The 26,374-nt window shown below is 40.8% G+C and overlaps 1 protein-coding gene across 2 annotated transcripts in view; it reads right to left on the bottom strand.

Annotated features, from left to right (window-relative positions):
- Positions 1-5,229: 5,229 nt before the first annotated feature.
- The window catches only part of DOK5 (docking protein 5), a 62,344-nt gene continuing 41,199 nt past the window's right edge, over positions 5,230-26,374 (bottom strand). Inside the window, exons 3-8 of one of the 2 annotated variants that reach the window (XM_070940059.1) lie at positions 23,203-23,317; positions 22,966-23,085; positions 21,583-21,772; positions 17,377-17,512; positions 10,065-10,185; positions 5,230-5,510 (exon numbers count right to left, since the gene is read on the bottom strand). In XM_070940059.1, coding sequence (XP_070796160.1) covers positions 5,452-5,510; positions 10,065-10,185; positions 17,377-17,512; positions 21,583-21,772; positions 22,966-23,085; positions 23,203-23,317 — 741 coding nt within the window. In that variant the 3' untranslated portion in view covers positions 5,230-5,451. Of the gene's footprint in view, positions 5,511-5,712; positions 5,781-10,064; positions 10,186-17,376; positions 17,513-21,582; positions 21,773-22,965; positions 23,086-23,202; positions 23,318-26,374 lie in introns of those variants that run through there. The other variant, XM_070940060.1, reaches the window with a different exon arrangement.

Below are 26,374 nucleotides of genomic sequence, written 5' to 3'. Positions count from 1 at the left end.
GGTGGGATTCAGCCAGTTCTCTCCAGATCACACAAACTGGTAGCGGCGACTGCAGGAGGCTCCGCCCACCTGCCCAGATGTAATGCGCGACTAGTGCTCATGTACAGATGGCCGTGTGCATGTGCAGAGATGGCACATGCAAGCGAAGTTAGCGCATGCTCGCGTGCGCTCACATTTGCAAACCAGTATGGAAGGTAAGTGAATCCCACCTCTGGCGTTACATATTATGTCAATTGACCCAGTCCAGCAAGAGAGATCTCTATAGGCAGAATCATATTTCTAAAGTTGCAAGTAGAAAGAAAAGACGTGCATCAGACGTGCATTCATATTGCATTTAGTACCTCTTAGGCTCGTTGGCTGCATAATTTGATAAAGATGGGAGGGTCTATCTCAGGGGTGTCAAACTTGATTTCATTGAGGGCCACATCAGGGTTGTGTTTGACCTCGGGGGGGTTGGATGGGTATGGCCAGAGTGGGTGCGGCCTGCTTGATGTCACTCATGTCAGGGGCACCTGTGACTGCCCCAGCTGCTCTGTCAAGGAAAACGGGTTTCTGACCTCCGTTTCCGGCTGTGCAGCCCTCCTGAGCTCCGTTTTCGCTGTCAGAGGGTTGCAGGAGGCTGTTGCAGCCGGAAACGGAGCTCAAAAACCCGTTTTCCCCTGGCAGAAGCATTGCGGGCTGGTCCCTCACTGTTTCCAGGATGGCCCCACAGTCCAGATCTAAACACCCCATGGGTAGGATTCGGCCCATGGGCCTTGAGTTTGACACCCCTGGTCTATCTCCACTGAAGACCTCAGTAGTTTTATTGCAAGCATGCAACTAAAAGAAGTCTGAATTCTCTGGATTATAATTAAGTAGTGATTGTTTTAATAGCTTTAATTGCACTCCAGATGTATACATGCGAGTTGGCAACTTAAGCCAAGTGAATATTTTCCCCCCTAAGATTCATTAATGGCTGCATAAATTTCTCCCTCTCCCTCTCCCTCTCTCCCTCTCCCTCCCTCCCTCCCTCTCTCTCTTTCTCTCTCCCCACCATTTAATGTATCAACAGTTCTAAAGTGAAGGAAGGAAGGTAATAAAAACCCAGCATTCTTTCTGAGGCTTCACAAACTGGGAGAATGGACACACTCCGTAATTCCAACAAATTGATGGGTTTTACACAGCCTAAGTGGGTGTATGATTGCAAGTAATGTATCTCGATCTTTAAGTGTCAGGTTCTCAAGCTCAGAGTGAGGATGAGCTGACAGAACTGATATGCCTGGTTATGTTTCTATGCCCTGTTAGCTGTGTTTGGGAGCAGATGCCTGTAGCTTTTCATTAGCGTCTTCTCTGAGAAAATGTAGGAATGTTAACCTTTCTTTGCTGGTGTGATGATTGTGCTGTGTTTCTGGGTCTTGCTTTAGTTTATGTAGACACCACAATATACAGTGTTAGGGCAACACCTTTTGGTCAAGCAGAGCACAGCAAAGAAGCTTGTCAGAGAAATTTGATCACAATGTTATTTCTTCTTTTTGCAGTCACGAGTGTTGAGAAAACCCTACAAGGTCAGAATCCATTTGGAACAGAAGCAGGCAATCATGAACAAATACCTAGAAAGGCTCAAGTGTGTAGATAGAAACTCTGGGAAAAAAAAGTTGGGGGATTTTGTTTCAAAGTCAAATGCACACACATACACACACAAACACAAATGACTGAAAATTCCATTTGGTTCTTGGATGGAGGGTATTAAATGAATTCTGCCAACAGCAGGATGATTCTATATCATATATGATGAGGGGGAAGGGGGAACAGGGTTTATATTTAAAATATCTGCACATTGTATATCTTGTTGGGGGAGGAGCAGTGGTGGGATTCAAGTAATTCAACAACCAGTTCTCTGCCCTAATGATTCCTTCCAACAACCAGTTTGCCAAACTGCTCAGAAAGTTAACAACCGGTTCTCCCGAAGTGGTGCGAACTGGCTGAATCCCACCACTGGGGAGGAGGGAACAACCTGAGATTTGAATGTACTTCCTGGACCAATTTTTATGTAACCCCAGAGCAGTGGGGTTCCTTCCGGTTTAACATCCGGTTCAGTGATCGTGCACTTCGTTCAACGAAAAATCACCTTCCGCATTAGTGCTACGGAATTAAAACAGCTGAGGCACAGCAATCCGCTCTGCTGCACTAATCAGCTGTGAAGATAAGGGTAAGTAAATGCAGGAGCGGGTGGACGGGGACAGCTGATCGTTGGAGCAAACCGGTTCACTCCCAGCTGATTGTCGGAGCTACTTCTTCGCCTGAACCGGTCCAAACCGGTAGAATTCCACCCCTGCCCCTGAGTCTCATTTGTCTACTAGAAGTTGTGGCACAGTGGTTAGAATACAGTATTGCAGCCAGACTCTGCCCACAACCTGTAGTTCGATCCTGACTGGCTCAAGATTGACTCAGCTTTCCATCCTTCCATAGTCAGTAAAATGAGGACCCAGATTGTTGGGGGCAATATGTTGATTTCTATAAACTGCTTACAGAGGGCTATAAAGCACTGTGAAGCAATATATAAGTCTAAGTGCTATTGCTACTATTGCTAAAAAATCAATAGTATGATTGCTTATAGTTTTGTGCCAAAACTATTATAAAGTAATGAAGACTATAGTATAAGCAAATGTATATAAACCCAGAAAAAAGTGCCTCCTCCGTGTATGTAAAATTCTGACAATCTTGTAATATGTTTCTTCCAGAGGTGGGTTTCAGCATGTTCTGACCAGTTCTGGAGAACCGGTAGTGGAAATTTTGAGTAGTTCGGAGAACCGGTAGTAAAAATTCTGACTGGCCTTGCCCCCATCTATTCTCTGCCTCCCAAATCCCAGCTGATCAGGAGGAAATGGGATTTTGCAGTAATCTTCCTCTGGATTGGGATGGGAATGGAGATTTTACAGTATCCTTCCCCTGCCATGCCCACCAAGCCATGCCACACCCACAGAACCGGTAGTAAAAATTTTTGAAACCCACCACTGGTTTCTTCCCACTGTGGACCCAAACATTTATCTAAGTTAACTTCAGCTCGAGGTTACCAAACATTATCCATTCATTTCAGTGGTGAAATCTAAAATTTGTTACTACCGGTTCTGTGGGCGTGGCTTAATGGGGGGGAAATGTGACTGGGTGGGCGTGGCCAATTTTTTTTTACTTTTAAAACCATTTTTTAAATGGTTTAAAAGTAAATGGTTACATTTACATGTAAAACCATGTAAAACCATGTAAAAAAATTCTTTCGAAAGGCTCTGACGATCCCAGTTGCATTGCCCGATCGTCAAGAGGGTTTAAACCCTCTGCTAATCAGGTAACTCAGCTGGGATCGTCAGAACTTGGATCGTCAGAGCCATTTAAAAGAAAAAAAACTTTTTTTCTTTTAAATGGCTCTGACAATCCAAGCTGAGTTGCCTGATCGGCAGGCAACTCAGCTGGGATCGTCAGAGCTTGGATTGTCAGAGCCATTTAAAAGAAAAAAGTTTTTTTCTTTTAAATGGCTCTGATGATCCAAGCTGAGTTGCCTGATCGGCAGGCAACTCAGCTGGGATCGTCAGAGCTTGGATTGTCAGAGCCATTTAAAAGAAAAAAGTTTTTTTCTTTTAAATGGCTCTGATGATCCAAGCTGAGTTGCCTGATCGGCAGGCAACTCAGCTGGGATCGTCAGAGCTTGGATTGTCAGAGCCATTTAAAAGAAAAAAGTTTTTTTCTTTTAAATGGCTCTGATGATCCCAGCTGAGTTGCCTGATTAGCAGGCAACTCAGCTGGGATCATCAGAGCTTGGCTCGTCAGAAGCATTTAAAAGAAAAAAAACCTCTGATGATCACCGGGCTCAGCTGGGCATGGGGGGCGGGGGCAGGGATTTTCTCCGAACTGCCCGCCTCCATCGCTACCTACTCGCAAGAGCCGGTCAGAACCGGGAGCATTTCACCCCTGATTCATTTTCACCTTCCTATTTTATGAACTAAATATGATAAGTGTATTTTGTTTCTCAGAAACTTAGGTGCACCTAACCATGCTAAATCTTAGGAAAGTCAAAGGATCTGGTTATGTTTAGATATATTTAGTTTAAAGAAGTGAATTTAAGAATAAGAGTGAATTTTCTGATTGTGAGAGCTACTAAACAGCAAGACAGGTTCTTCCTGAAGTTACAGATGTTAATCTCCATCACTGGAGATGTTCAAAGGCTGGGCAGCCATTTATTTGGAATTATTTTAGAATATCTGTCTAGGATTTCTGCCCTGGGCAGGGGGGGTTTTAACCTAAATCATTTTAACCCTAAAAGTTAAGATCATAAGCTTTGATAGCCTTTCTGTGTCACAGCCCTCCACCTATGACCACAATTGGGACCAGAATTTTTGCTAAGCAAGGGAATTGTTAAGTAAGTTGTACACAGCTTTATTTTTATTTATTTATTTTGCCATAGTTGTTAAGTGACTCGTATGATCTTGAAGCAAATCTGGCTTTCTCCATTGACTCTGTTTGCTGGAAGCGGGATGAGGTGGTCACAAATGGCCTGAGGATGCTACAATTGTTGTAAATACATACAAGAACTGGTTATAAGTCACTTTTTTCAGTGCCATTGTAATTTTGAACGGTTGCTAAATGAATGGTTGTAAATTGAGAACTACCTGTCATTAACATGCTGTCATATCATGAATTAGAAAACATTTAAAAGCTCTGCTCTGTATTCTGAATAGGCATTGAACCATTCATGCAATCTGAAACTTCTCAATGCATAACATTAACATGGGGCTTAAAAGGAAGCATTGCTGGTGCCAAATAGAGTAATAGTATTACCTACAGAATCCTCGGCATTATTGCTTTTCTTGAATAGTTCAGAAAAGCCGTATGTGTGATCTTTCTAACAATATGGGAAAGGCCATTTTATTTCTAAACTTTTAAAATACATATTTAAGCACTTGAACTTGAATTAAACATATAGACACAAGAATTATCTTTAGATAGCTTAGCTGAGACAAAACCAGACTTTAATAGACAGGGAGACAACTGATTCCAGTTCCTAAAAATAAGCAACCAGTCTTAAAATTGGAAAAGTGTTACAGTCAGTGTTGGAGCAAGAAAATAAAACCATAAACTACATTATTCAAGAAATCACCAAAATGGATGAACTAAATGTCGAACAACTGATAGCAAAGGACAAATCAACAGCAGAGATTAACTATATAAGAAGCCCATACCGAAATAAAGTTTCTTTGTTCCAGATGTGATTATGAAACATTGCAAATTACAAATGATAATTTTCAAGCCAGTCTTCCTCTTCTCCTGAAAATTAAGAAATAATCTAGCAGTTATAATCCAGTCTTTCCTCCTTTCATCTGCTTCGTTATTGTCGTCCAGCTCAGTTGCAAGCCTTGGTGTTGGATCAGTCCATCTCAATACATACACACACAGCTTGTTAAAGTCCTTGGCTCCATTTTATCAATGTTCTGACCGATAAGTGGGAAAGGTTTCTGTTCTGTGGATCTTCAGTGGGCTATCTTCTCCAAATCAAACAAAAAGGAGAAAGAACAATGATGTTATCAAATTATCACACATTCAGGATGTAATAAATTTGTCTGATTGAGCAGCTGCTCACTTTTACCATTAAAATGATGATTTGAGATGCCCAAAAGCATCATGACAAAGAAAAGTATTTTTTCCTTCATTCTAATGTTCAGATTTTTATGGATATTGTTATCCATTCCATTTGCTTGAGGTGTTGAAATGCCAATCCAAACCTCCTTCACTTTGCCCTCACCCAGAGGTTTCTGCAGACAGGACAAGAATCCAGATTATAGCCACAACTATGAACTAAAGCCACATTTTTTTATGTTTTCATATAGACAGATGTCAGGTTCCAAAAACCAAGAGACACTGAGATTCTTCTAAGCAATTTCCTTTATAGCAATAGCACTTAGACTTATATACCACTTCACAGTGCTTTACAGCCCTCTCTAAGAGGTATACAGAGTCAGCATCTTGCCCCCAACAATCTGGGTCCTCATTTTACCCACCTCAGAAGGATGGAAGGCTGAGTCAACCTTGAGCCAGTGAGATTCGAACTGCTGAATTGCTGGCAGCCGGCAGTCATCAGAAGTAGCCTGTAGTACAGGGGTGGGTTCTACTTACCTTTACTGCGCAGATCACTTCTGATGACATCTGGGTCAGTGGGTGGAGCCTCCTGCTGGTTTTACTACCGGTTCTATAGAACCGGTCCGAACCGGGGCAACCCACCACTGCTGCAGTACTGAATTCTAACCAGTGTACCACCATGGCTCATAGTTTATAGTTCCTCACCTATAGATAAAAAGTCCTGCCAAACTCAAGCAGATTACTTGCACCGTGAAGCATATCCTCTGGGAACTATTTAGGAGTAGCCCTATTTGCCCTCTTTCTCTCACACAAACAATCTAAACTAGAGCCAGGGTGGCACAGTGGTTAGAATGCAAGATTGCTGGCTGATTCTGCCCACTGCCAGGAGGTCGATCCTGGAGTTCGAGGACTCCCATCTCTGAGAGAATACTATTCCAGAGAGCAGCTTTCTGCATCCCATCAGAGGGCACTACTTAACTGATGGGACCCAAAGCATACCAGCTCTGTCCAATAAAATAGAACAGACAGAAACTACAGGAGGCAAATGGTCCATCAGCTAACCAAGTCCATTATGGCTCTGTAGATCATAACCAGCATGTTGAATTGCACCCAGAAGCCAACTGGTTACAGTACAAGTAGATTTATTTTAGAATATCTGTCTAGGATTCCTGCCCTTAATAACCATTCAAAGTTACTATGGACCTCCCCAGATCTACTCACAACCCATTTTCAAAGGACTGGACTGGACTGGACTGGACTAGAATAGAATAGAATAGAATAGAATAGAATAGAATAGAATAGAATAGAATAGAATAGAATAGAATAGAATAGAATAGAATAGAATAGTTGGATGGGACCTTGGAGGTCTTCTAGTCCAACCCCCTGCTCAGGCAGGAAACCCCTACCATGACCTACCCACCCCACACATACGCACTGTATTCATGTGATTATATTTTGGTCGCTTGGCAACCAGGTCTCCTTTACACCTATTTGCAGGTCTCCTGATCATATTACTGTGATTTGTGACACCTTTTGCCAATTTCTGGTGTTAATTCTGGTTTCAGACCAAAAAACCCCAACCCACTGAAGTAAATGGATTCGCTTAACAACGGTGGGGATCATTTAACGACTGCCACGTTCACTTAACAACTGCTGCCAAAAAAAAAAAAAACATGTTGAAAATTTGGTTCTGGTCATGTTATTCCTTGATTTACAACCACTATGTATGACTATTACAGTCAATTATAGTTGTAAATCAAGGACTACCTATACACATTTTACCTTTAATAGCATTTCTTTTTTATTACTTTTCTTTCCAGTCCCTCACAAATAAATTATATTGGACATTATATAAACACTTTCCTTGGCCACTAGATGTCCTTAGAGATTATAAAACAAATCAAGATTTGAACTGAAGCTACAAAAATATGAGCAACACTTTCACCTTACTAGAAATAAGTTTATTCAGGAGAGAGAGAGAGAGATAAAATCTGCCTTTCATCATGCATGTCACAATCTAAGCTACTACAATTAGAGGTGCATTTAGAATAATTACCTATTTGGAAACCAATAACATTTTTTTTCTGTTGAGAATAAGAAAGAAAATATTCAGATTGTTTAACAGACTCTGGAGTAAGTTTGGAGTTTGATGCCTGCTATTTCCTAATTTTGAGGAATCATATATATAGTCCACTATCCATTTCTTAAACTTTCAGACCAGAGGGGTGTTACATGTAACATGCCCTCATTTACAGGGTTTCATTTCATATGACAGCTGCTCCGCCCCCTATATTGAGTACCAGAAGGTCGTCATCAGGCGTGCATAAGAATTAATTTAGAACGTAAAGAATTAAAACATGGGTGGTTTTTTTCTGGAACAGTCAAGATTTAGAATCCGATAGATCAGCTGGTTCCCACCTTTCTTTTCAGTTTTCACAATCTAAAGTTCACCCAGACAAGGAAAAGATAACATGCAATAACTTTCAATAAGGTTTTCCCAGTTGCAATGTATGGTTGTGAAATTTGGACCATAAGGAAGAGTGAGAGCCAAAGAATTGAGGCCTTTGAACTATGGTGCTGGAGAAGACTCCTGCGAGTCCCTTGGACTGCAAGGCGATCAAACCGGTCAGTCCTAGAGGAGATCAACCCTGACTGCTCTTTAGAAGGCCAGATTCTGAAGATGAAACTTAAATACTTTGGCCATCTAATGAGAAGGAAGGACTCACTGGAAAAGAGCCTAATGCTGGGAACGACTGAGGCAAGAAGGGGTGACAGAGAACGAGGTGGCTGGATGGAGTCACTGAAGCAGTCAGTGTGAGCTTAAATGGTCTCCGGGGGATGGTAGAGGACAGGAAGGCCTGGAGGAAAGTTGTCCATGGGGTCACGATAGGTCAGACACGACTTTGCAACTAACAGCAACAACAACAACTTTCAATAAAGAGCTATTCGATCAGGCATCATTTTTGAGGTAGAATGAACACTGATTGATTAAGCCTGTGGACTTAATTGTTACTGACTTTCCAAAATGGGAGACTTGATTAACACTTATTCAATTCCATCTGCAATCTAGTCAAGATTACGTGGACACTCAGATATAATGATAATCAGTTTTATGCACAAAAGGCATGTTTTTCTTAAATGAAAATAGTGATATGAAGTCTAGAGAGCACATTGTAAAATGTCACCTGAGATCTAATTATGTCATGTACATTTTCAACAAAGAAAAAGTTTTCCACCTTGCTCTTCACAGGTGGCCACGATCTCTCCTATGCGAACATAGGATCTCTTCATTCTCAATTCTTTTACATTCTCCAATTCACCTGCAACTTCCTCATTCATTCATTCATCCAAACCATATTTTTTCACCAGATCCAAATCAGCAAACTGTGCTTTGCCTTCCAAACCAAATCTGGGAACTGTGGTCTGATTTCCAATTCTATTCGGGAAGGCAAGCATCGAGATTTGTAATACAAGCATAGTAGAAAATTAGAGCTTCCTTGAAATGGGAAGCCAGAGAAGGTCATTGCCCAGGAGAGGGGAGAAGAACAAGAAAAAGAAAGCACTGAAGACCGTCACTGATTAATGTAATACCAAATGAATCTGTATGGCAATATCTGTGAATCTGTATATTGCTCTATAAATGATCCTGAGGTTCAATGTGCAATGTTATACAGGAAAGACCCTGGGGGACTAGATCAAGAGGCATAGCCAAGGAAATGGTCAGATAAGAGATACCATAGTTCACAACTGGATAGTGGATGGGACAAGAGGTTCAGAAGGGACCCTCCCTATTTTCTTTGGGCAGAGGTTGGCAACCCGCAGCTCTGGAGCCGCATGTGGCTCTTTCATCCCTCTGCTGCGGCTCCCTGTCGCTGGTGAGCTCCACAATTGATAGGGCTTTCAGTTAGGACAGGTAGAGGAAAAAGGACACTGCGCTAGGAGGAGACTCTATGGTGGGGGAACTGGACTTCCGGTTGACAGTGGAAAAAGGACACCGCGATAGGAGGAGACTCTATGGTGGGGGAACCGGGCTTCCGGTCAGCTCCAGAATTGAATGGGGGGCTTCCAGTTAGGATTTTTGTGGCTCTTTGAGTGTTTAAGGTTGCCGACCCTTGTCTTAGAGTATAAATTAGGTGGTAGTGGGTTGGCTAAGATGAACTTTCAGACTTGCAAATTTGGTGCCAACTTCACAATATAAATCAGATCCCAACCAGATATTTATTGTAAAGTGATACTGAACAGAATCTTGCAAGTCTGAAAGTACCTCTCTACCTCACCACCTTTGCAGCTCAAGAAATTAGGGAGGGTCCCTTCTGAGCCCACCCATTATCCAGTTGCAGGCAAAGTTGTATCTTATTGACTGTTCCCTTGGCTACATCTCCTGGCTCAGGCTCTGAAGATCTTTCATGCATATCATCCCCAATGGGACTATTTTTGGAAATGTTATATCAGCACCTTACCTTGTAAGCCAAAGAGCTGTCCGGTACTGTGCTGCCGTGTGATGTGCTGCCAATAGGCACTCCTGGGCAAAGGGACCATGGTGCCAAGAGAAACAGCTCGGTCAGTCATTTTCATTTGAAGCTGAAAGAAAATCCAAGACATAATGGGATGAATATCTGAGGACCATGTGAAATGCATCTTCAACATGTTGCATCAAAGTTGCACCTAGGTTGGTTTTAATGCTTTTCATCTTTGCAATGTGCAAAAAGTAAGCTCATATCCAAAATTAAAGACAGTTTATATAACCAAAGAAAGCAGAAGAACATTAGAATAGTGTTGCTTTATCAAATAAAATTGTTATCTTGAATATCTTCAGTCTGGAGTTCGATTCTGATGGCTTGAGGTTGACTCAGCCTTCCATCATTCTAAGGTTGGTAAAAATGAGGACCCAGACTGTTGGGGGCAATATGCTGGCTGTATAAACCACTCAAGTATATAGGTATACAGGTATATAGCTGTATGCTCCATCTATGGAGGAGTATAACATAGTAGAGATGTCAAGAGTCACACTGATAACTCCTTTGAGGAAAGGGATCCCACAAGCCAGGATTTTACCATATTACTTTGGTTGAGAAATAACACTGGTGCAATTTTGTGCATTTATGCACTCTTCCTTTGTTGGGTTTAAGATGAATAATTTAGGAAGTAAAGAATTAATGACACATCCTGTATTTAACAGCATTGCAAGAAGCCATTCTAACAATTTGGCTCTCCCAACATGTACCCAGACACACAGACACAGACACAGACACAGACACAGACACAGACACAGACACAGACACAGACACAGACACACACACACACACACACACACACTTAGGGTCTCTGGGACAGAGGAATCACTGAAATAAAAACTGGATGACATTAGATTTTTTTAATGTGAATACCAGAAACTCCTTCTTGAAAGCCAAAGAAATAAGAGATTTGTTAAGATATATTGATAACAATGGGAGACAAACCATGATTGCTCTATACCAAGTCCCACCCAAGACCATCTTTTTCCTGCCATGCCTTGTTCCACATGGGTCATTTTACTTCTGTGTCTTCTGCTCTCTTCTATCTTTACATCGGTCAACGAAAGCAATTTATCCTCCATTTCCAACATAGTATCAAAACTTTCACCGGTTCTTGGGGAGAGGTTTAAGTAAGAATGACATTGTTCATAACTCTTTGTAGTTCAGCTTGATTTTGTTTTGGGATTACAACTTTGGCTATAGTTTAAAACTGATTACAGTCATTTGCTGATATACTTTTCAACGAATGAAAATGTGTGATTAGACTTTCACAGTATAAAATGAAAAAAAAAAAAGAAAAACATGCCACTTGCTGGAAAGTTGATTTCATAACAATTCTACCTTAGGGAGTTAGGAGGGAGTAAAAATAAGCTACAGATTATCACACTTGTTCAGAACAAATATGCTGTTCTAAGAGTAGGGAAAATAACACATGGCATGACCGTTCAAAGACAAAAACACTAGGGAAAACATATAATTCTTTTCCCCTGGGAAAAAAAAAAAGCATGAATTTTAACAAACTATATTCCATTAATGTCAAAGAACATTGTCACAATTTCTTCTGGAAGAAAAGAAATTGCAAACTGTATTTTCCTTAGAGGAACCCACAGCAGGATGAATATTAGGAACAAATGAGATTTTATCTAATTTTTTTCTACTTTCCCTCTTTCTCTTTCTCCACATGCACACAGAAAGAGCAGAGCTGAAAAATGACAGTTTTTAAAAGAAAGTACCGGTAGCTCACTCCTAATTAAATCATGAGCCTCAAGCCAAGCTTCAAAAGAAATCCAGTTATTTATTAGGAGCTTCATGTCGGCACGTACCCAAGTGAAGCCAACTCTGACCCCACGTAATTTATGGCTCTAATCATGACCCTGTTTCCTCCCCCCCCCACCAGGGTGTGTCATCAATCACATTCGCCAATGGAGCAATTTCGCAGGTTGTAGAGATCAGTCCCCTCCAGCCGCTGTGGGTAACCCCAGGAGACAACCTTGAGAAAGATATGTCTGGAAAGTGCTCCTGTCTTTGGCTCCCGTGCTGCTTTGTCGGTTTCCCATCCCCTTTGCCTAAGGCAAGTCGAGAGCAGGCCAGGGATGCTTTGCGAGTTGACACTAGCTTTGCTTAAACTTTTACGAATTTCTGCAACTCTCCTAAAAGAGAGACATGGTTCTAGTGTTTCTTGGACTGACCAGGTGATAAAACGATGTTAAGTGTCACCTGCTCTTTCCAGGGCGCACCAGAGAAGAGAAGAAATCTGTCACTAATAAGCCCACCAAGGTTTTTGAAGGTTAAAAATATCTGAAAAAGTTCTCTTAAACATAGTAGTAACTCCACCCACCCACACACACATTAGATCTGTTAGATATCTGTTAATTTTTAATTTTAAAAAAAGTTGCTAGAATAAAAAATGGCAAGCTGTAGAATGCAATGCATCTTAGCCAGTCAGCACATCTTTAATACCTTCAAATTGGAGTTTAATAAGAGTTACACATACTAGGACAATATGCAAAATATGAAGGGCATGCTTGTTTTTTTTTTTAAAAAAAAAAAAACTTATATAGTTTTGTTTATACCACTTTGAGGTAATGGTTAAGGATGCAGGCCTAGAAACCAGGAGGATGTGAGTTCAAGTCCCACCTAGGGCACGAAAGCTGGTTGGGTGACTTTGGGCCAGTTATCTTCTCTCAGAGCAGCGTAGCTCACAGGGTGGTTGTTGTGGGGGAAGAAGAGGAGGAGTAAGGAGAATATTCTGTACGTGTGTCACTTTGAGTTTCTTTACAAAAATAATAAAGGTGGGATGAAAATCAATCAAACAAACAAACAAACAAACAAACAAACAAACAAATATAGCAACATTACCCATATTATGAATCATGGCCCTGAGCAGTTCACAAAACAATAAAAACATTAAAAAAAACCCAAAAAAACCCTACAAATAAAAACTTGGTACTCTGGGAGAAACCAGTCTCCAACACATCAGTGTTTTAGCTTGCTGGGCTTCAGTCTCATTCTTTCCAAAAGCTTACAAAAAGAGACAGTTCTTGAAGGCCTATCAGAAGAATTTAGAATAATAGAGTTGGAAATGACCTTGGAGGTCTTCTAGTCCAACCCACTGCCCAGGCAGGAAACCCTACACCACTTCAGATAAATGGTTATCCAATCACTTCTTAAAAACTTCCAGTGTTGGAGCATTTACAACTTCTGGAGGCAAGTTGTTCCACTGATTAATTGTTCTCACTGTCAGGAAATTTCTCCTTAGTTCTAAGTTGCTTCTCTCCTTGATTAGTTTCCACCCATTGCTTCTTTTCCTGCCCTCAGGTGCTTTGGAGAATAGCTTGACTCCCTCTTCTTTGTGGCAGCCCCCGAGATATTGGAATACTGCTATCATGTCACCCCTAGTCTTTCTTTTCATTAAACTAGACATATCCAGTTCCAGCAACCATTTTTTATATGTTTTAGCCTCCAGTCCCCTAATCAACTTTGTTGCTCTTCTCTGCACTCTTTCTAAGACTATGAGGGTAGGATCCTATTGCGTCTCTGAGGGTGTTTCACAGAAAACTACTTATATTTAACAAAAACCCAATTTGAAATCTTTAACACCTGCATCTGGATTACAAATACACCATGCAATAAAAGCCACACTGTTAAATAAATATGTTCCATCAGGTAAACCTTCAAAAGAATGTACAAAATTATCCTATATTTTACTGTCATGGAAACAATTAGAAATCTATTTTTAGTAACTGTAGCACATTTTAAAAACTTGCCTTTGAAAACAACTTAAAAGCGTATCATTCGGCATCTCTCTCATCTTTTTGAATTAAAGGTATCTTTCTTGTTTAAAATAAAAGACAGGTAAAATATTTTTAAAAGATTATTTTTAAAGAAACTTCAAATACTCTGATAGAAGGGCTTGAGAAAAGCATTTAATCAAAGGAAACAAATAGATTTAAATAAAACGTGTTTTTAACAGGAGAAAAACATTGAAAAGAACCGTACAAGAAAAAAAAAACCTTTCTGATATTTATTTATAGATCACAAGCAATTAATATATTAAAGAAATACACCTAATAACAATTTCTAATAATAATTGTTTTTGTCATACCAAAAAATCTTGGACTACATTTAACAAGCCTGGGCACTGACAAATTGCCATATATCAATTACAAAAGATAACATTGTCTAGATTGGCACATAGTATACTATGCTAGTACATTATGATGTGCTAGTGATGGCTAACCTTTTCCGGACCAAGTGCCCAAAGCACACATGCGTGTGAATGTGTGCACCTGAACCCCCAAAATGCAATGTATGTGCAGTCCCCACGCATCCGCCCTGCTCACGCATGTGCATGCTGCCCCCCGCATGCTCCCTGCCCCTGTGCATGTGTGCACATGCCCCCGCATATGCCTGCCCCCCATGCAGGTACAGCAGAGACCTGAAGACCAGCTGGCCGGTGGGAGGTGCACACACATGCACGATAGAGCTGAACTGGGGCGATGGCTCACGTGCTCACAGAGAGCACGCTGCGTGCCATCTCTGGCACATGTGCCATAGGTTCGCCATCACGGTCTTAAGTTCTTGGAAAGAACTTGATGCTTATGAAGGTCAACCTTAGCTAAAGAACTGACAGCTGCGACTTCACATTGTTGTGATAGGAATAATAAGCAAGAAGAAGAAGAAGAAGAAGAAGAAGAAGAAGAAGAAGAAGAAGAAGAAGAAGAAGAAGAAGAAGAAGAAGAAGAAGAAGAAGAAGAAGAAGAAGAAGAAGAAGAAGAAGAAGAAGAAGAAGAAGAAGAAGAAGAAGAAGAAGAAGAAGAAGAAGAAGAAGAAATTCCAAAACAATCGAGAGTACCACTTGAACACCATCAATACTGACAAAATCACCAGCAGTCAATTACAAAAGGCAGCTTTACTTGGAACAACTTACATCCTGCGACAATACCTCTAACACCATCCAACAACAATATCTGCCTATATCCCAGATCCTTGGGAAGGACCTGATAGGTGGATAAAAATTCCAAATCCAGTCTATAAACATCTGGCTGACTGTGTGACCAACCTTAATATGTTAATCTAACACCTCAAGTTTTGCCTGACCATTTTTGGTATATCAGCTGATCTATCTCTGTTTCAGTTCCACAAAATCAAAGAATACATTTCTGTCTTCCAGTAAAATCCCAGCGAGATTTGGGGCAAAATATCACATATATTCCAAATGAGCTTTCTAGTTTAAGATACATTTGTTCTCAGGCAGATAGTTTTCATCAATCTCATATTGCAGCATGAAGTTTGTAGACTTAAAGCTGGGTAAACAAGTCAGCACAACTTTGGTCGAGGTAAAAATATTGGCAGGATGTTTCCCATTTGGAAAATGGACTACAATCTGAGGAAGACAAGATTATTGAGCCAACTGTTTGGTTTAATGCAGTAGTTCAATACATGAGCTACACGGGGATTATGTATCCGGGATGCCAAACCTTTCCTTTCAGGTCCTATTATAACATGTACTTGATTTCTCCAAACTTCACATTGAACAAAAAATAACAAAAATGAGACTTAATATAAGAAGACATTAAAACTAAGATGATACAATATCTAGTAAAAGGCTAAAAAAGGGCAAATTCTGCAGATTTGCTGAGAAAGGCAGTGTGAACAGAATAACACCAAAAAAGCTTTTCCTTATAATGTCTTCTTTTGGCTTACTTGTGTTATACCACCCACCCCAAAGACTCATGAGAGGCTCATGTCTTTCCAAGGAGCAGGGGCTTGATGTTCTTTTAATATTTAAGGGTTAAATGAGTAGCTCAGCAACAAGGGTGAAACCAGGCATGGATAGACTGCAGTTCTAGAAATGCACGAAGTTCCAACCATCCTTCTGCCAACCTCTAGAGTAGGAGTGTTCATCCTTGGCAACTTGAAGACTTGTGGACTCCAACTCCCAGAATTCCCCGTGGAGAATTCCCCAGGAAGAATTCTGGGAGATGAAGTCCACAAGTCTTCAAAGTGCCAAGGTTCGATACCCTGCCCTAGAGGACATCCCAATACCTGTTTCTGAAAACGAGGGGCAATGTGGCCTACTGTTCTACAGTAATGGCCAAAATTGTGGAAACCTTTTGGGAAAAGTGTATTTTCTAAAACTAGCTAATAACACCACTTTTTTTGGGGGGGGGAGTAATACCATAAAATTATATATCAATGGAAAGATAATTGAATCAAGAATGTAATGCAATAACTTTTATGAAGGATTTGCTATTAGAATAGCAGTTACAGGATAAAGAAGAAAAGTGAAATACGTAGAAAAAACAAGATATATAAAAATTATCACCATAGAAAAAATGAGCTATACAAATATAATCACTATAGAAAAAATGAGATATACAAAAATTACCACCATTAAAAAAAACGAGATATACAAATATGATCACCATAGAAAAGATGAGATATACAAAAATTATCACCATGTCAGTTAATACTTAGTTGGGTAACCTTTAGCATGAATTACGGCCTTACAATGTCTTCCCATGGAGTGATCCAAGTCTTTTAGTTCTGCCACTATTATAATGTGAAACCAAAATTGAATGATTGCTTCTATTAACTGGGTGTTATCGCTGGGTTGCTTCTGACTAACAAGTTTCTTTAGGCAGCTCTAGTGGTGGGTTGCCCCTGGTTTGGACCGGTTCGTAAGAACTGATAGTAAAACCAGCGGGAGTCCCCACCCATCGCCCTGGATGTCATCATCGGCGATCTGCACATGCTCAGAAGCAAGGCACACATGCGAGCAAAGCGAGGGCGTGCGTGTGAGATCCCATTGCGAACAGGTAGTAAAGGTAAGTAGAACCCACCCCTGGTCAGCTCCATAGATTTTCAATTGGGTTAAGTTCTGGGCTATTCCCAGGCCATTCCAGCAGTGGAATAGGATTATCTTGAAACGCCAAAAAAAAAAGTTTGTGTTATTAGCCATCAAACCGCAAAAATACACTTTTCCCAAAAGGTTTCCACAATTTTGGCCACTACTGTATAACAGAGGCGAATCAATCCATCAGGATACTTGAGGTAGCTTTCATTTCCCATGTTCATCAATCAAACAGCAATTGCAGCTACAGGTTCATCACTCAGTAAACCCATTGCTTAGAAACAAAGACGTGGAGTAAGCTAGCAAGAGCAAGCAGACTGCTTTGCCGTTCCTACCATCCAACCTAAACTCTTGCTTCAGGAGGTGACTTGTGTGGTCCATGAAATTAGGAGAAAAACCTACCATCGAGGTTTTCACATTCTGCAGTAAGTGGTCGTGCTGTTCTGCTATGGTCAAGGCAGCTGAGTGGACTTTCTGATAGATTGCCTCCCCATCTCTTGTCTGGAAGATGAATAGGCCTTCCCCAGTATCACACATCCTGCCAGAAAAAGAACAGAGTATGGTTTCACACGATCAGAATAATTGATAACTGTGCATTCCTACAGCAAGGTCTCTGCTGGGGAGGGGGGGGAAGGAACAACAAAGGATGAAGCAAAAAATAGCAGATGACAATGTATTAAATTCAGATGAATTTCTGCCTTCCCCATTTCTTGCAACGTTACCACATTTCTTGATGCACAAGTTGATCCTGTTCCAATTTTATGCTTTTCCATTGTAAAATATTGCTATAGAAATACTTTTCTCTGCAGGTTTTGGTATGCGATTCTCTACAAGGTGTGTATTGACTGGAGAGCTGTACCACAACATACAGAAATGTGCAAAAATCTAAGGCTCTTTTGAGTCCAGTTTGCACATGGTTCTTGTATTCAAATTTAAACCACAGTTATTAGTGAAACCTAAGTATCACATGTATATCCTTGGATAGACAGATAAGCATAAATAATTTCTACATCTGGGGAATCCAAATAAAGGCCATAAGGTAAAGGTAAAGGTTCCCCTCGCACATATGTGCTAGTCGTTCCTGACTCTAGGGGGCAGTGCTCATCTCTGTTTCAAAGCTGAAGAGCCAGCGCTGTCCAAAGACATCTCTGTGGTCATGTGGGCATCATGACTAAACGCCAAAGGCGCATGGAACGCTGTTACCTTCCCACCAAAGGTGGTCCCTATTTTTCTACTTGCATTTTTTACGTGCTTTCGAACTGCTAGGTTGGCAGAAGCTGGGACAAGTAACGGGAGCTCACCTAAGGCACTAAGGATTCAAACCGCTGAACTGCCGACCTTTCGATCGACAAGCTCAGCGTCTTAGCCACTGAGCCACCACGTCCCTCTAAAGGCCATACAAAGCACATTTAATGAAAATAAAAGCACAAAGAGAGAATAGACACTATTTAAAGTTCATTTCTTTTCTGGAAGACTACTTTTTAATACTCTCAAACAATGCATTCTTTCTCTACATGACAAGATAGCTCATGACCCATTATTCCGTATGGAGCGAAGATATGGATTAGTAGAGTAGCAGCAGAATGTCCTCAATTTACAACCACAATTGGGACCAAAATTTCTGTTTGCTAAGCAATCTGGTTGTTAAATGAGACACACCCAAATTTATGACCTTTTTTGCCACGGTGGTTAAGTAAATCACTGCAATTGTTTGGCGAATCACATAATGATTAAGCAAATCTGGTTTCCCACATTAACTTTTTTTTAGATTTTATTTTATTTTATTTTATTTATTAGTTATTTATTTATTTATTTATTTATTATTATTTATTTCGTCAAGCATGTATTAGATAACAGATATTCCAGGACACTACAATTATCATACATTCATGCTGGTTGCCAAGCACTCAAATTCTGATCATGTGACCCTGGGAATGCTGCAATGGTCCTAAGCAGGGGTGAAATGCTCCCAGTTCGGACCAGATCACCTGATCCGGTAGCGATGGAGGTGGGCATAGCTTTGAATTTAGCTATGCTGCCATTTTGGCTGACTAGTTCAGCCAGCTTAAACCTGTACTTTTTAAGAGGACTTTCAGTACAGGAAAAAAATTCTTTTTTGTTCATCTCTGAAGCTTCATCTCTGAAGTTTCTCCAGTATTGGATATTCTAATTAATCCATTGTTAAATGTTCTCCTTGTCTACCATCCAGCCCAAAAATTGTACACATGTGTGAATATACAGTAGTGGCCAAAAGTGTGGAAACCTTTTGGGAAAAGTGTATTTTTGAGGTTTGATGGTTAATAACACCACTTTTTTTTTTTTTTTTGACTTTAAGATAATCATATTCCACTGCTGGAATGGCCTGGGAATAGCCCAGATCTTAACACAATTGAAAATCTATGGAGCTGACTAAAGAAACTTGTAACTCAGAAGCGATCCAGCAATAAAACCCAGTTAATAGAAACAATCATTCAAACTTGGTTTCGTATTATAGCAGCTGCAGAACTAAAAGACTTGGTTCACTCCATGGGAAGGCATTGTAAGGCCGTAATTCATGCTAAAGATTACCCAACTAAATATTAACTGATGTGATAATTTTTATATATCTCATTTTTTCTACGTGTTTCACTTTTCTTCTTTATACTGTAACTGCTATTCCAATAGCAAATCCTTCATAAAAGTTATTGCATTACATTCCTGATTAAATTATCTTTCCATTGATATATAGGTTTATGGTACTACTCCAAAAAAAGTGGTGTTATTAGCTAGTTTTAGAAAATACACTTTTCCCAAAGGTTTTCCACAATTTTGGCCACTACTGAATGTATGTGAATATATATGTATGTACACAGATGGGAAATGTGTTTTTATCCTTCCTTTAAAATTCTCCTGAATAAAAAGTACAGGGCTAGTGTAACCTGTGTGGCAGGGAGAAAAATATAGGTCTGATTCTGCCGCATCTTCAGATTGCGCTGAAGAATTTAAAAAAAAAAAAAATCTAAAAGGACCCCAAAAAAATCCTTGCTAACCAATGTAATACCAGAAAAAATATAGTCCAGTCTGAATCATTTATTTATTTATTTTATTTTTTATTTGTTCTTATTTCTATACCGCCCTTCTCCAAATAGGACTCAGGGCGGTGAACAGCCAAAGTAAAAAACAATACATACAAAATTTAAAAGCAGTTTAAAATAATTAAATATTTTGGCCGTAAATTAAAACAACCCAATTTAAAATCAATTTAAAATTTAACTCAAGCCAGCCCAGCTAGTTGAAATAAATGGGTTTTCAGGGCCCGACAAAAAATCCGGAGGTCTGTTATTGTACATATCTCTGGGGGGAGGTTGTTCCAGAGGGTGGGCGCCGCCACAGAGAAGGCTCTCCCCCTGGGAGTCGTCAGCTGACATTGTCTGGCGGACGGCACCCTGAGGAGGCCCACTCTGTGCGAGCGTACTGGCCAGTGGGAGGCTATTGGTGGCAGAAGGCGGTCTCGTAAGTACCCCGGCCCTAAGCCATGGAGCGCTTTAAAGGTGGTCACCAACACCTTGAAGCGCACCCGGAAGACCACCGGGAGCCAGTGCAGCTCGCGCAGGAGAGGTGTTACATGGGAGCGCCTCATCGCCCCCATAATCCCCGCGCGACCGCGTTCTGGACCAGCTGGAGCCTCCGGGTGCACCCCAGGGGGAGCCCCATGTAGAGAGCGTTGCAGTAGTCCAGGCGGGAAGTGATGAGTGCCTGAGTGACTGTGCGTAGGGAGTCCCGATCTAGAAAGGGGCGTAACTGGCGTATCAGGCGGACCTGATAAAAAGCCCCCCTGGCCACGGCCATCAAATGATCTTCTAAAGACAGCCGTGCATCCAGGAGGATACCCAAGTTACGAGCCCTCTCCGTGGGGGCGAGTGATTCGCCCCCAATAGCCAGCGATGGCGTCAGCTGGCTATATTGGGACGCCGGAAGCCACAGCCACTCGGTCTTGGAGGGGTTGAGTTGAAGCCTGTTTCTCCCCATCCAGGCCCGCACGGCCTCCAGGCACTGGGACATCACTTCAAGGGCATCGTTGGGGTGGCCTGGGGTGGAGATGTACAGCTGGGTGTCATCAGCGTACTGATGGAACTCCACCCCGAAGCCACGGATGATCTCACCCAGCGGCTTTACATAAATGTTGAACACAAGGGGCGAGAGGACCGACCCTTGTGGCACCCCACAAGCAAGGTGCCTCGGGGTCGACCGCTGCCGTCAACACAGATTGCGACCGGTCAGAGAGGTAGGAGGAGAACCACCACAGAACGGTGCCCCCCACCCCCAACCCCGCCAACCGGTCAATCATGCTTTTATAGTTTCCAATGCGACGGACTGTAATCAGATTCACACTTGTCAAGAGATTTAAAATATTGGCTGTTCTCCCAAAATCAAATAGACCTACTTCCTCTGCCATCAAATATATCAGATGTTATATTAATAGGACAGAGAACAGTTGTTGCTGCTGTATATGTCTGTGGCTTGTTGTGTGTCTTGTTAACACGATATACAAGGGTTCCAATGCAGAGAGAATTTCCTGTTTTCAACAACGTTATGGGGGGAAAAACCTGCAGAAAAGAATTTGCTCACCTTCCAGCTTCAAATGTAAACCAGGTTGAGTCCCTCCCATATCTCCGGAGGGCACTTAAAGGCCAAGATACGAGTTTTATTCTGGGATTCTGTATGTCCCAAAGACAGATATTTTCAAATGTTATCTGCAAGGTACATTCCCCGTGTACATCTAAATTAGGCGACGGCATCAAATACACATGGAATCTCTCTGGGAGAAAAACAAAAGATTTAAATTAAAATCCTTGCCGAACTAAAAGCCAGCATAATCATAAGAAATCGTGCATCAATTTTTGGTGGCATTTTCAAATTGCTCCATAATTATTCCTACAATTTTTTTGCCCCCTAACAGCCTACAAAATAAAAGAGCAATCTTACATGGCTTGGAGGACTTTTATGTGATTGTGCCACTTCCGTTGGCAGAAGAAAAACGTATTTTTGAATGTCACTGAAAAAAACCCACTGGTTGAAGAATGTAGTTCACTGAGGATAAAAGTTCAATTTAGTCTTTTGCCTGACATGCTATGTTGCTCTATGGTTTATGTATGTGAAACCACGTCAAAAACACGGATCCCCAATGCAATTGTTAAAACGTAAACTCTAAGAATTTGGGGTACTGAATTGTGCATGATGTACAGCCAAAGGATCTGCAAGATTCTGCCTAGAAACTTTCTGTTTTTGGAAGTTAGAAAGTCAACAGGGTTCTTAGTGATATAGAAGAGTAACTGTTGGACATGAACACAAGGTGCAATCCAAAAACCCTGATATCCTACAAGGATAAGCCACTGTTCAGACAGAGATAAAAAAAATTATGCATATTGTTAAAACAGATTGATTTCCACCTAACTGAATAACAGAGTTGGAAGGGACCTTGGAGGTCTTCTAGTCCAACCCCCTGCACAAGCAGGAAACCCTATTCCAGTGATGGGGAACCTTTTTGGCAGACAGCATGTGCATACCAGTTTTCGGCACTACCGCGCATGCAAAGGACAGCTGATCATCGTGCGCACATGTGCACCAGAAATTCAGAAGATAAACAGGCAAGGCCACGTATGCCAGGCAACATGGCTTCCTGTGCCACTTTAGGCACGTATGCCATAGGTTCCCCATCATGGCCCTATACCACTTCAGACAAATGGTTGTCCAATCTCAGCATTCCTCACATTCCTAAACAACAGCTGAGATTTATTCTCATTTCAAATAATTTCCTCTTTGCTTAGAAACGTAGGACTGAAATATTTAGAAGGACAGAATATAAACAGAGATGTCACTTGCAGATTTTTTTAAAAAAAAATGACCAAATGAAAAAAATTAACAAAGGAGCATTTCTGGATTTTATGAAGCCATTTCAAAGGCACCCTGAATGTGTCCATTTGTGGTTATATACAACATGTATTTACATACCATTCTGTTCCCTTTCTACACCAGAAGCCAACAGGTCAGGTTCTCCGAGGCTAATATCATTAATCTGAGTCCCCAGGCACTCAATTTGAAGGACTTTGCACCATTCATCTGCTTCGAGTTCTGCATACAAACGACCAAAAATCTGCAGGTTGGTATGGACCATTTGTAATATTTACAGCTACCACAATCGTGCACACACACACACACACACACACTAGTCTATGTCATTAGACCTACCTGATTCACAAGCAAAAGTCCTGGATGTGTCGTCATTAAAATATATCCCTACAGCATGTTTCCTTGTGCCTTTTGGCAACCGCAATATATTCTTCACATGATTAAGTTCTGTAACCTGGAATTAAAAAAAAATAATAAAAATAAACAGCCACTCGTGAATCTCATTAAGGTTGTTTCACAATGAATATCCTAGGTAATAGGTGCAACCTGACACATCGACACCATGAATTTGAGGTAAAGAATCTAAAGCTCCTTTTTTTTTTTTCTACCTCCAAGGGCCATTTCCATGGTCAGGTAAGCGTACCAGTTGTGGGTTGCTCCCAGTTCACACCGGTTCGCAAGAACCGGTAGTAAAAATTTGTAGTAGTTCCGAAAACTGGTAATAACATTGGCTGGCCACGCCCCCGAACTGGTCCCCAGCCCAATCACCGTTCGCTTATCCGGCCACCTCATCAGAGCCTTTTTTTAATTTATTTTTAAAAGCATTTTTTCTACAACCTCTTCGGCGGAAAAAATGCTTTTAAAAGTAAAAAAAAAAGCCTCTGATGATCACGCGGCTAAGCTGGGATCGTCAGAGGCTTTTCAAAGCATTTTGAAAAAAGCATTTCAAAGCATTTTCAAAGCCTCGCAATTGAGCCTCACATTTCTGTTGCTAAGTAAGATAGTTGTTAACTGCATGTGGTCCCATTTTATGACCGTTCTTGTCACATTTGTTAAGTGAATCGCTGCAGTTATTAAATTGGTTGTTAAGTGAATCTGGCTTCCCCACTGAATTTGCTTCTCTCAGAAGGTCACAAAAGGGGATCACATGACCCCGGGACAGTGACCCCGTCATAAATATGAGTCAGCTGCCAAGCGTCTGAATTTTGATCATGTGACCATGGAGATGCTGCAACAGTTGTAAGTGTGAAAAATGGTCATAAGTCACTTTTTTAGTGCTGTTGTGACTTTGAATGATCATGACACAAACTGTTGTAAATTGAGGGCTACCTGTATTAACTTAAAAGGACAAATGCAAAGGCAAGCATAATGGACTGGAATATGCTTTATCGAGGAATTGGATTCATTATTATTATACAATCCCCAAACACACCCCCACCCACCACAAATTCCCCACCCCTAAATCACCGAACATCCACACAACAGACCAAGTAATGCTTTCAACAGCTCACTGATGGTGGCCCTTTGGTTCATTGTTGAGTGTACTTATAGCTCTGGGATAAAAACTATTCAGAAAACTCAGTAAATTCATTAAAGAAATTAAAGGCATGAAATAAGAAAGAGAAAACTGTTAAGTCAAGTTATCCAACATGTCATTCGCTATTCTTCTCTATAGCTTTCTATTCTTGCCAAGCTTCTTTGTTTGCCTTGTTCTTTAAATGTTTCATATAACTTTCTGAGGACCCACTCAACTCCAAGCACTCTTCTTAAGACATTCATTCTTTCTTGACATATTTATTTTGTGATTCATTCTTCATTGATTCTGCCTTTATGACCAAACCATATCCATTCCTTTCTTTCATTCGTTTTTTATATTCGATCCATAGTCATTCAAGCAACCATTGCATTCTTGACCTCATCTTTTCTTCTCTGATTGTACACTCATCTTAAATGTTCCATTTAAACTACAGTACATTCAATCCCCACTTCCATATAATGAAGTGGGCAAAATCACACTCTTGGGTTTTATATCTTCCTCTTTCATTTCTTTTTCTTGATCGCTAACATTTATAGCATTGGTTTTCCACCCACTCCTCAACATCATACTATCATACAATCCTATCACCTCTAAAATGTTCCTTCCAGCATTCTAGCATTTCAGTTTCAATATGAATACTGTAAAATATGCGTAGAATGGGGTTTTTTTTTCTTACTGTATTGTGCAAGCTCAATCCTTTTGGTTAGTCTGCAACTCAATGTAATTGTGCAAATTCAGAAACTGTGCAAATTCTGGTTCAGTGTACTGGATAGAATTGCAATTATTTGGCCTCTGGTAAACATAATATTAAAGTCCTCTACTTAACTTAAATATTTGTAAATACTTCTAGGTTTAAAGATTCATCTGTTATCTCCTCTACCTGTTGGAAGAAAAATCCAGGTCCAGTTCTAAGCTGGGAATAAAATGGAGGCTGATTGGAAAGAAAGATTTTCTTTATTGGTGAACAGAACCAACACAAACAGCAGGCAGTTCTGCGACAGCTGACAAAATGGAGTTGAGAGTACGGTGGGTTTTTATACCTTTTTGATTTCTATGGCATCATGTAGGGGTCATGGCTGGCTCTATAGGCAAAAGGGGAAATGCAAATCCTAGGTGTTTGTCTGAGCTAATCTTGTCTTGCCTAATTGCTTATCTGGAGTTTCTGTCTGATCCAGTCTTTCTGAATGGATTACCAGATCTGCATTTCTAAAAGCTGGCCTCTTCAGTTTCTGCTTGGGGCAGGGAGACTGGTGCTGGTTTCTGCCTCTTTTTTTTCCCACTTCTCCTGTAGGGGAAATATTCTATCCTACCTTTTTAATATTCCCCAAAATATTTCATTCTCTAGAGGGTGGGTGGGTGCTGACTTTCTACATACCACAGAACAGGCAGAAGCCAAGTAGGTAAGAATTGCCCACTTCTACCTAGAAGCCCGAACTACATTTAAATTTCTCTCTGGGAAAAACCATACACAACAGTGTGAAGGATAGGATTTGTGATGATAGGCTGAGAGAATGGCTCCAATAGATCCCAGAAACAACATAGTTCTTGTGTGGGTGTGGGTGTGTGGATGTACGTGTGCATGTGAGTCTCTATATATCTATGTATATACATAGTGTGCACCCACACACACATAGGGAGAGAGGTAGTTTATTATTAGGGGTAAAAGGTAAAGGTAAAGGTTCCCCTGCACATGCGTGCTAGTCATTCCCGACTCTAGGGGGCAGTGCTCATCTCCGTTTCAAAGCCAAAGAGCCAGCGCTGTTCAAAGACGTCTCTGTGGTCATGTGGCCAGCATGACTAAATGCCAAAGGTGCACAGAACGCTGTTATCTTTCCACCAAAGGTGCTCCCTATTTTTCTACTTGCATTTTTTAAAAAAAAATTATTGAAATTTATTATAATACAATACAATACAATCAATTTCTACTTGCATTTTACGTGCTTTCGAACTGTTAGGTTGGCAGAAGCTGAGACA

This window comes from Pituophis catenifer, unplaced genomic scaffold, assembly GCF_029215685.1.
Source record: "Pituophis catenifer annectens isolate HBS135680 unplaced genomic scaffold, rPitCat1.0.hap2 SCAF_3, whole genome shotgun sequence".
NCBI lineage: Eukaryota > Metazoa > Chordata > Lepidosauria > Squamata > Colubridae > Pituophis > Pituophis catenifer.
The sequence above is the reverse complement of the archived record's forward strand: the minus strand, read 5'-3'. Positions and strand labels throughout refer to the sequence as shown.